Source organism: Equus quagga, unplaced genomic scaffold (genome assembly GCF_021613505.1).
Source record: "Equus quagga isolate Etosha38 unplaced genomic scaffold, UCLA_HA_Equagga_1.0 153_RagTag, whole genome shotgun sequence".
Lineage (NCBI taxonomy): Eukaryota > Metazoa > Chordata > Mammalia > Perissodactyla > Equidae > Equus > Equus quagga.
The window spans coordinates 4156531-4168531 of record NW_025796915.1 but is presented as its reverse complement, the minus strand read 5'-3'; the positions used below and the strand labels follow the sequence as shown (position 1 = coordinate 4168531).

General features: G+C 34.3%; 1 protein-coding gene across 2 annotated transcripts in view; it reads left to right on the top strand.

Annotated features, from left to right (window-relative positions):
• LOC124233093 (Bardet-Biedl syndrome 4 protein-like) overlaps positions 1-12001 on the top strand; it is a 188414-nt gene that overhangs the window by 26457 nt on the left and 149956 nt on the right. The window contains exon 2 of one of the 2 annotated variants that reach the window (XM_046650202.1): positions 3360-3427. The exons of the other annotated variant lie outside the window; for it this stretch is intronic. Coding sequence (XP_046506158.1) covers positions 3360-3427 — 68 coding nt within the window. The remainder of the gene's footprint in view (positions 1-3359; positions 3428-12001) is intronic. 2 annotated transcript variants of the gene reach the window in all.

Below are 12001 nucleotides of genomic sequence, written 5' to 3'. Positions count from 1 at the left end.
CATTGCCAACAATGGCAGGTTTTGCAGTAACAAGTGAATAGGTAACATCTTGATGTTACTCTGTTATTAATAGTTTTGGGGTTTTGAGCTCTGTGTATTTCCTCTCACTGCATTTAGAAAAATAAAAGCAGTTGCTACACAATGTTAACTAGTTAGGTCTGAGTAAAATGTTTTCGAGTATATTTTTTAAGCTTCTGGGTCTGTTTAAGTGAAGAATATCCTGAAGTTGCAATACAAGCTTCTTATTTTTGTGAATCAGGATTTTCTTTGTTCTGTGTAACCAAAACAAAGTACGTAAGTAAGTTGTGTGCTGAGGCCAGTATGACTGAATTCTCCTCCATAACCTGTGATTTAAAAAAAAACAAACAAAAAAACAGCTTTAGTATTCTAAGCATTTATTTCCTTAGTATTTCAAGTATTCTAGGCATGTGTATTCTTCGGTTAAAATTCAAAAAGTACAAAAGATAAAGTAAAAAATCTCATATTTAAGTATGTTAACTACTACCTGGTTCCATCCCTCAGAGGCAATCGCTATTATTAATATCTCCATTCTTAATATTTCTCTCTTAAAAGTAGAACCTCCACCCTTCCCCTAACCCAATTTTTTCCCTTCTTTTAGGACCCTAACTATGATGTTATGGTTATTTTATGCATTTCCAAGGTTAATGGGTTGCTAAAAATAATGCTTCAGTTTAATTGGGAACAGTATATAGGTAGAATACTCGATAGCTTTTTACTAACAGATATTTTCTTCACTGCTACACTATACTGGGGGAATACAGATACTGGACAACTCTTGAGGGAGGCATGTATAAATAAATTATAATACAGTGATACGTACAACAGTAGAGTTACAAGGCTAGAGAAGGAATATTGAATGCTATTTTCTTAGAAGGACTGACAAATCCTGCTAGTGGAAGTGGATCTGAAGCTAGTTTTGAAAAATGAATAGAAGCTCACTAGGCAGATGGGGTTGTAGATGGTATTCCAGACAGAGGAAAGGAGGAATAGAATATACAGAGGCAGAAGCTATTAATGGATTGGTATGTTGAATGAACAATAAGGAATTGAATATTGCTAAAATTATTAGGAAGTAGTGTTCTAGGAACAGGCCAAACAGGTAGGCAGTTTATGAAAGGCTTTAGCTTAATGCTAAATGAAATGGCTTTATGCCCTACGGCCAAAAACTTTAAACTTTTAGATTAATATGGAACTAGTGTTTAGAAAGACCAGTTTGCTGGCGGTATGGGAAATAAATGAGAATAGGAAGCAGGGATAGTAGTGAGAAGTCTATTACAGTAATCTGAGCAAGAAATATATGATGAGGTTAGTAAGGCTGGAATGGAGAGGAGGGAGAGATATTCAAGATAGTAGAAGGTAGAATCAGTGAGAATTGGTGAATTATTTTATTAGGAAGGAAAATACCTTAGTGGTTGGTTAAATCTTTGGCACCACGTAGACTAAGTTCAGTTCTAGCTTTGTCTTTTATTAGCTGTATAACTTTGTATCAATTGTTTAATTTTAATAAATTCTCTTTCCTCATCTTTAACATGTATTATAATAGTGTAGTTGAAGCTTTAAGCAACCTTCATTTAACTAACTTCCTGGATTAATAGTTCCTCTCCATTCCCCCAGTTAAACAGCCCTATTTGATGTCCATGACAAGTTCTCAGCGTGTTGGCCTTCCTGGATAAGTAAAACTGAATGACAGAATTAACCAGTTACAGTAGACCTCATACTTTTTTATGCCATTTATATGAAATGTCCAGAATAGGCAAATCCATAGAGACAAAAAGTAGATCAGTGGTTGTCAGAGGCTGATTGGGGGAAGGGGAAAATGGGGAGTGACTGCTCATGGGTATGGGGTTTCTTTTTGGGATGATGAAATGTTCTAAAATTAATGGTTGACACAACTATGTGTCATAACTCTGAATATAATCAAAACCACTGAGGGGCCAGCCCCATGGCCGAGTGGTTAAGTTTGTGTGCTCCGCTTTGGCGGCCCAGGGTTTTGCTGGTTCGGATCCTGGGCACGGACATGGTACCACTCATCAGGCCACGCTGAGGCGGCATCCCATATGCCACAACTAGAAGGACCCACACCTAAAATATAGAACTATGTACTAGGGGGACTTGGAGAGAAAAAGGGAAAAAAGAAAAGGAAGATTGGCAACAGTTGTTAGCTCAGGTGCCAATATTTAAAAACAAAAAACCCCCACTGAATTATGACTTTGTAACTGAATTTTATGGCTTAGGAATTATATCTGAACAAAGTTGTAGAAAAAATCTAGTATGCACACCACATTCATAATTCCCCAGTTGTCTTTTATAGCTTTTCTTCTAGTCCAGGATTCAGTCAAGGATCATGCATTATATGTGATTATCGTGTCTCCCTACCTCCTTATGTTTTTGAGGGATTATGATAAGAAATGTGTAAATGATTAGATCCCCTTGAAATAAAAGGGGAAACATTTCCCCTCAATTTTTCTTAAACATGTAGCATGAATCTACATTATTTTAGATGCTTACAAAATAAAATATTTGATTAAATTAAAATGGCTTTTACATGAATGTAAGATCAAGCTTAAGCGAAGCCAGCATTTTGAGATATTAAGGTGTTTTTTAAAAAATAACTTTCAGAAGCTTCTTGAAGTGTAAATACTTGTTTGAATGGATTTGAGGTAACAGAAAGATTACATAGCTTTTAAAGATGTTGTTGGTTTTGTATATAAATGTTTTACTGTATCTTGGTACTTGGCTTAAATGGCACTATTATATGTTCTTTTAAGCCCCCAAAATTATCTTATCTAGGTGTGCTCGCAACCATTTTTACATAGGTAGGAAAATGTAGAATGGTAAAATGCTGAAATAGGACTTTTATTTAATGATTCCAAGTATACTCTTATCACACAGACCTTAGCATTATGGTAGAAATTTTCAGTGTGTATCAAATTGCCATTTTAATTTTGGCATAGAAAGTCATCTTTGGATATCATAAATAGTTTCTTATGTATTAAAGAGCAACTTCTACTTGAAGAAATTGTGTGGCATGGTCACAGAAGTGCCTGCTGTATTTGTAACTGTCGATGGTATTAAAAATACTGATTATTTTGCTTGTTGCACTGGTACTATTTCTACTTGAAAAAAGGGAATAATATGGAAACCAAGAATAGTTTGTTTGGGTATGTGTATGGGAGGGTTGCAGACCTGAAGTTCAGGTATTTTATACTATAGAATATAGGTAGATATGTTTTCTTCTGGTTTTCCCCTCCCCTTTATATACCTTGATTTTAATTTTTATCAAATCTATCTGGCCTTTGCCGCTGTGGCCCATTGATCTGTCCATCTGTCTGTTACAGTGCATATTGGGTACTTCCAGAAGTATGAATTCAGTGATGCAAAGGACAGGCGGGCTGCAGCAGCAAAGGTAGGACAGAATCATTACAAAGACAAGTCATTAAACACACATGTGTGCGCACATATTCGCACCAAGTACTTCATTATTTAAGGGCACACCATTTATCTTGTAAATTTTTATGGAAAGCCTGTTCTGACGTGACAGATTTGACATATCTATTTATAAAGGGCACAGTTTTACTATTTTTTAAACCAGAAGCTTACTTGGCACTTAGGCAACAAAATAAATTGGCATTTGCCACTGTCTTTTATTAAAATGCTGAATAATCAAAGAAGTGATTAAATGGAGGATATTAATGATATTTGCTTGATTCATGGACCTGGTTGATTTTCAGAAACTATGATGACAAAGGATCCCATTTGTAAAACTGTGGGAGGAAAAGCAGCAGGAAGGATAGATTGATCTGGCCATATGTGTATATTTATATGTTAATATTTATATATCCACTTCTGGAATATTTGATGGAAATAATGTAAGTCTTCCAGGTTTCTTATTAACTTCTGTAAGGAAACTTAAGGATTTCTGTTTAAATATTTGTACTATTTACTTAGATATTTGTATCCATTTACTTGCTAAATAATAGCAGTTATAGTAGCAATTCCTGGCTTCTTTCTTTCTTTTTTCAAATGCTAGGTTAGAATGGGAGAGCAATAGGATTTTTAAACTGTATCCTAAGACCTAAATCACAGGCAAGTTTTAAGAACTTTGGCAATACAGTGTAAACATGGAAGGCTTATGTATGATATGATAAAGTGTTAGATTGCTTATTTATATTGTAGTATTGGCTGTATAATATGGGGGGATAGCTGAGTGATACAGATATTGGCATCATTTTCTATGCTGTTATGCTTCCAAAAGAAAGGGATTGTGTTTTTCTAAATAGGTTAATTCGGTGCTTCTCAAGACTTCCAAAATGAAAAGACAGATGAAAATTCCTGTTTGGTTTTCAGTGAAGGTTGCTGGTTTTTCAAAATGACTGTGAAACCTAAGATCTTAATTATGTGCAGCCTAAATTCTGGCCCAAAAGGCTGATGTTAGTAGTTAATACTTTAATAAACGCTATATACTATATTTGAGGAGATCTAGTTTACTCTAAGTTTCTTGATAGTGGAAATCTATTTTGAAGTGAAGCATCAGTGGTATACCGTAGTAGAGGTATTTTGAATTAATACTGTTAAAACAAGATGTTTTGTTGTGTTTAAGATGGCTTTTGTTTTGGTCTTGGAAACCTTTTTGGTTAACTTTTTTTACTTTCGTATTTCATATTTAGCACCTTCTTTCAAATGTATTTTAGGTATTTCATGGTCTGAATAGATCATAAATCACTTTTTCCATTTTATAGTGTGGCAATATTAAAGTGAATATTAGTCATGCATCTATAATTACTTCAATATTGTCAGATCTGGCAGTCCAACTCAATATAAAGCAAAATAGTTCTAAAATTTTAGAGACCCAGGTTCTTTCTAATTCTGACTCTGCCACTATTGACATTTCAGAAGTAACTGCTACTTTCGGTTTTCTCCTTTCTAAAATGCATATTCGTGGTACCTTTATAAAATTTGGTTAATCTGTGTCTTTATGAAAAGAGATTCTTAGTAAGGAGGTTAAGATGGGAACTGTTCAACTGGATCTAAATCATTGCTAAGTTTTGGGGTTTTTTTAAAGTAGTATTTTCTTATGTCAATAAACTTTAATCTACAATTGAAATGTTTTATTTTAGGAAAAAATAATGAATTATAGTTGTGCTCTTTCCCACTTCCTGCTCCAATTCCACTTTATTCTGCAAGTTACCATTTTTTCCTTCAACAGCGTACTATGTGTTTAACAATTGTACAGTATTTTCTAATATGACCATATCAGTTTATGATTTTCCCTATTGTGGGACATTTTGTTCATTCTGTATTGTGTGTCTCCTTCCTTTCCATCCCTTCCTTTTCCTTTCTTGTTCTATCCTAACTTTGGAAGTGGGCTTGCTGGACTTTGGGTATAGAGATTTACAGTTTGTATAAATAAAACTTTTCAAAAAAGGTTATTGAGTTTATCTTTGCACCAACAGTGTATGAACTATCATTTTTTCTATGCTTGTGCTGATACTTTTAAGAATCTTAACATTTTTATTAGTCTGATAAAGAAAATATTACTTGATTGTTTTAACATTTCTCTGAATTGCCTTTTTGTATCCTTTGCACCTTTTCTTAATGAGTTCTTAATGTATGATAGTTATTGTAGCTCTTTTCTCCAATCTATTATTTGTTTTTAAAAAAACAGTAATACATGGTATGTGGTAACAGATGAAAAAGTAGAGCTGTTATGTCTCCAGATGTTTGCATTTCTAACTTTAACTAATATACCTCTTTCCTTTCCATCACCTTTTGCCATAATCTCTTTCCTCTTCCTTGCTTTCCTTACCTTTGAGACTCCCATCTTATACCATCTGTACTTTTATGTTATCATAACCCTTTCATCTTGTGATCATAACCAAGTCTTAATTTGCTCATAGCTTGATTTTTTTTAAAGTGACACCATTGAACAATGTTTTTATGGTTATATCATTCATTGACAGTCCAAGCAGTGTATTAGGATTATTATTACTATTTTTTTTTTGTACTAGGCCTAATGTCAAATGCTCTGGACCTTCCTGAGGACAATGCTTCTGGTATCAAGGTCATTTGGATTGTATTTATACTCATTCTGGAGCCCTCCATTCTGCTTTACTAATCAGGATGCCCTTCCCACTAACACTAAGCCTCTTGTATAGCTATTAGCCATGAACTTTGCATCACTGTATTCCTGGGTTGGAGCCTCTGTTTCTTAGATCCGTGTCTTTTTCTTGATCTAATCTCATTTTGCTGGACTGTATCCTTAATTTAACTCCTACATAACTTTTCTTAGAATATTACTCATGGTGGCCCTGATAATGTCTTTAATTTGCCTTCGAATTTGGTTGCTAGATTCGCTAGCTGGAAAACTTGATAGTGGAATGTTTATGAAAGAGTTTGCTTTCTACACTCAACTGTCTAATACCACTCTGGTTCTTGCTTCTTTTTTTGTTCTTAAGTTTGTTTTTTTTTTAAGACTTTTTTCCCCCTTAAGTTTCAGCTTTTTCTCTTTATTGTTGATGTTCTTAGGAGTTGAGAAAGTGTGAGTCTTTTGATTAATTGTGTTGGGCCCTTAGTGAACTCTTTCAACTGGAAGACTTGCGTCCTTTTAAAGCTTTGGGAAATTAACTTATAATACTGCTTTGGTAATTGCCTTCCCTCTGCTCTCTTTCTGGAATTCCTGTTAGTTAATTGTTAGAATCAATGGATAGTAGCTTAAATAAAAGCAATAGAAAAATTTTATAAGAAAGATTGGGGGGAGGCTGCATGTAGGAATGCTAAGTCTTCATCTTTCACAAGGAAGGTGATAGTATCTAAAATGGAAAGATAGTAACTATCTGAGCATAAGCATATTATTTAGGATAAATGTAAGTACCAGAAGAAATAGCTAAAAGAATTTAAAATGGTTGCCTCAGAGTGTTGGAAATCAGTAGCGACTTGAGATGTGGCAAAAATTATTGCTAAACCTTGATGTTATTATTAACTTCTAAAACTATGCACATACAGGAAATTTTTAAAAATTTAAAACAGTGATGAAGTGCAATCCCATTGTCAAAGGTCTACATTTAGTGATATTTTCACTCTTTAAAATCCCCTCAGCAAATATATATGGAAATGTTCTTAGTCCATGTGTTCATTATAAGCCTTTAAGAAGGGAAAAAGATTCCAGTTGTTTATGTCACGTTTCATTTTCGTCTCTTAATCGTTGAGCTGTGTATTTTGAGAAAAATTGGCTAGAGATGTACATGGCCTGTTACTGCTTGGTTATAACTTTTTTTAAACGATACAGGAGTATTTTAGTGCCTATTTCAAAGTCATTTGGATTTATGACTACTTTTTGAGCTTTGAAGAAATCTACAATGGCTTTTTCTTTAAATGGGGTTTTTCTTGGAAAATGGTTTGTGAGATACAAATTTACTTAAATAAAACTTCCACACTTTTTAAATGAAATAAGACTATGGTTTTCAAATAATCTCACTTATGTTATACTCTTGTACCAAATTTTGTATACCATATATACATATATAAAGTATGAGTAAGTAACAAGTAGGCAGTGAATTGCTAATCAGAATTGTACCACTTAGTGATGGTATGAGTAAGTAACAAGTAGGCAGTGAATTGCTAATCAGAATTGTACCACTTAGTGATGGGTGTTTTGAATTGCTGTGGTTGGAATGGAAGGATATTAGTTAAAAGATAAGGTTTGAGAAAGTACGAGTTCAAATACTGTTAAAATTCGTTACTATTAAGTAGTAGTTGGGGATGTATATATATTTCTTTTTCTAAGTCCCTCCAGAGGAAGAGATAATCACTTACAAGACTTCTTAACAATGTTCACTTGACAGAACTAATTTAATTCTTGTATGCTTTGTTTTCATAGTTTGAAGATGGCTAGTGGTTGTGTTAAGTGAAGCGGATGGTACCTTGAAGTCACTCAGATGTTTGGTTTACTTCTTACTTTTTTAATCTGTAGGATTTTTCCTCCCTCAAGGAATAGCCAGTTAGGGCACCAAGACTCAAGAAAATCATGTCTGAATGGGGCCTGATGTAATGGTAAAGGTTTAATACTAGGGTTGTGTTTGTTGGAGGTGACTTGGCTGTTGATAAAGTAGATGCTAAAGCATATAGTGCTATTTAAAGTCTTGAGTTTGTTTTTCTGATATGAAATAGAAGTTTTATCTTACATATTTTTTCTACTGTTTATATAAATATGTCCCTTCCATCACCTGCCCCTTATGGTTTGCAGTTGAACTTTTACAGAATAAGTCAAATGATTATACACAGTGATAGTATCTTCCTTCCATTTACAGAAAGATTTTATTTATTTTATTAAATTCTAATTAAACTCTTGACATTCTCTAAAGGTGAAATCTTTGACTCTCCAAATTTGAGATGTCATAGAATGAAGTAATTTCCTTCATAAAATGCATGTATGAGGGCAAATAAAGAACAGCAAAGCCATTTGAGTGTTATTATTAATGGATAGTTGGCTAAGTGCGTTCATTAACAACTTTTGGTACATCAAGATTACATTTGTGGTTCAGATGCTTATCTCAGAAAAATTTCAAGTAAAGTATCATGGATCTACAGAATTATAGTGGATCAAAACTTATCAGTATTAAATTTTGTTTTAAATAATCTACAAGGGTAGAGAGTGAAAAGTGTGAAATTCTTGGTAAAGTAATCTTCCAGAAAATATCTTCAATGGGAAAGCCTCTCAAGAACCTTACCCTCGACATTTTTCCTTTCTCTTTTACCTTCCTTTTCCTGAGAGTAGCTTAGAAGTAATATTCAGAACTGAAAACTTTTGAGGATTAGTGTTGTTTAGTTGTAAATTCTTTTTAAATGCATATATCTTTTAAGCCATATGGGAATTCTGTGATTGTCTTTCTCAGCCCTGCAAGTACCTCTCTGTATTGCTAGGCTAGAAAGCCAAAACTTTTCTTGGGCTATTTTGCATTTAGGGTTTTGGATGTGAAATAGTTGCTGGCAATTAGGTAAATGTGTGTGCAAGAGATTTGAAAGGAGTTCATCTTTCTTCCCTTTTCTGCTCCCCCTTTATTTTGTTGGGTTGCGTTATCAAGAGATATTTGTGGCAAAGGCAGCAGCTAGACTGTTTGTTGTGTACATCACCTAGCTTCATGGGTATCTTAGGCCATTTCCCCATACTGTTGTCATTGGATATTATCAGTTTTTAAGATCTTAGCCATTGTGGTAGGTTAAAAACATGCATTATATTAAGGAGATTGAGTATTTTTTTTGTTTTTTCAGCCAATTATATTCTGTGAATTCATAAATTCTTCATTTTTTTGTTGGATTATTTGTCTTTGATGGATGAGTATGTTTGCTTATTTACCTTTTGTTGGTGTTGGAGGTATTTCTTTCTGTAATAAATTTTTGTACTTTAGGGCTTTTGGGTTTCTAATATTACTTAAGAAGTCATTACAAAACAATAATCTATAAAATTTGGATCATGAGCAGCTCTCTTGAGTTCCTAGATTAAGCAAGATAGATATGATATAGAAACATGAGTCCTTTCTTGTCGGAAAATCATCAAACTGAGTTTTGAGATGAAGTCTATAATCTATTTAATTGTTTCAGATCAAATTCTGAGATAAATAAGCTAGTCTTTGGATTCCTTTCTATGTATGTTAATTGGAATAAAAAACTTTTTTTTCTTGCTGTTGCATCTTAGACTACTCTTTTTGTATTATAAAACCCATTCATGAGGCCGGCTGAGTGGTTAAGTTCACGTGCTTTGCTTCGGTGGCCCTAGAATCCTAGGTGGGGACATGGCACCGCTCATCAAGCCATACTGAGGCAGTGTCCCAACCACTTCTAGCACAACCAGAAGGACCTACAACTAGAATATACAACTATGTAGTGGAGGCTTTGGGGAGAAGAAGGAGGGGGGAAAAAAAGAAGAAGAAGAAGATTGGTAACAGATGTTAGCTCAGGTGCCAATCTTAAAAAAAAAATTAAGAACACCAATAAGAATAGGATGAAGAGACTTTATTTCAACCAAGAGCTTGAACTGACTCTCCATTAAACTAATTATAAATTTTGGTAGCACACATAGGTGGATTTCTCTCCTTTGACCAGACCCCATCCTAAAGCAATGAAATCAGAATCTTTGAGGGGGGTGCTACAGGCATAAACGTTTATAAACTTTCCCTAATATTCAGATCCTGTCAGCATGTTTTATCTTGGATCGAGTCATTTACCTCTCTAACCTCATCTGTAAAATGTAAGTATTGCTTACCTTGTATAAAGTATTGATGTGAGGATTAAATGAAATATAAAATGCCTGGCACCGAATAATTTCACATTTGTGCTCCTTTTGTTCAGCATTGCCTTTTTGACACTCGTACTTTTTTTTTTTTTTAAAGATTTTATTTTTTCCTTTTTCTCCCCAAAGCCCCCGGTACATAGTTGTATATTCTTCGTTGTGGGTTCTTCTAGTTGTGGTATGTGGGACGCTGCCTCAGCGTGGTTTGATGAGCAGTGCCATGTCCGCGCCCAGGATTTGAACCAACGAAACACTGGGCCGCCTGCAGCGGAGGGCGCGAACTTAACCACTCGGCCACGGGGCCAGCCCCTTGACACTCGTACTTTTAATAGTCAGAATGCCATTATAGGTGCTCCAGTGCAGGTTAGATTACTTTTGTAATTTAATATTTCAATTTTATATTGTAATTTATATGCAATAAAATTTATACTTTTGGGTGTACAATTCCATGAGTTTTGACAAATATCTAGAATTGTGTAACCACCACCACAGTTAACTTAGACAACAGTTGCATCTTTACCCTCTAAAAATTCCCTGCTTCTGCCCTATTTGTCCCCCTTGACCCCCCAACCATTTGTACACCATCCCTGTAGTTTTGCCTTTCTACTGTGTCATATAAATGGAATCATACAATATGCAGCCTTTTGAGGCTGGCTTCTTCCACTTAGAATTTGCATTTGAGATTCATTCATATTGTTGTATGTATTAATAGTTCTTTTTACTCCTGAGTACTATTTCATTGTGAGGACGCACCACAATTTCTTTATCCATTCCCCAGTTGTGGAACATTTGGACTATTTCCAGTTTTTGCTAGATATGCATAAAGCTGTTATAAACATTTTCATATAGGTTTTTAGGTGAACATAAGTTTTCATTTCACTTGGGTAAATTCCTAATGGTGAGATTTGGGGTTGTAGTAAATTATGTTTAACTTCATAAGAAACTGCTAAACTTTTTCTTATCGGTTCTACTGTTTGGCATTCCCACAGCAATGTATGAGAATTCCAGTTGCACCACATAATCTGAAGCATTTGGGATTTCAGATTGGTTTCCCCCTCTCCCTCACACACATTCTAATAGGCATGTGGTGGTAACATTGTGGCTTCAGTTTGTGGGTCCAGAATAACTAATGATGTTGAGCATCTTTTCATTTGCTTTTTCATGTCTCTATAGATTTTCTTTGGTGAAGTGCCTGTTCAAATCTTGTGCCTATTTTTAAAATTGGGTTTTTGTTTTCTTGCAAGGTTTCAAGTGATTTTTGAAATATATATTCTAGATACGAATCCTTTGTCAGATACGTGATTTGCATATGTTTTCTCCCAGTCTTTGGCATGTCTCTCCATTTTCTTAACAGTATTTTTTTCGTTTTGGGGAATTCCAACTTATCAGTTTTTCTTAGGGATTGTACTCTTGATATCTTATGTAAGAACTATTTGCCTAACCCAAAGTCCCAAAGATTTTCTTCTAGTAGTTTTAGTCTTATGTTTTACTTTTAGGTGTGATCCATTTTGAATTTTACATAGTCTGAGGTATAGGTTAAAGTTGATTTTTTAAAAATATAGATGCCTTAATTATTCCAGCACTGTTTGTTGAAAAGACTGTTTTTCTGCATTGAATTGTTTTATACTTTTGTAAAAAATCACTTTTCCATATTTGTGTGGATCTATTTCTGGTTTCTGTTCTGTTCCTTTGATC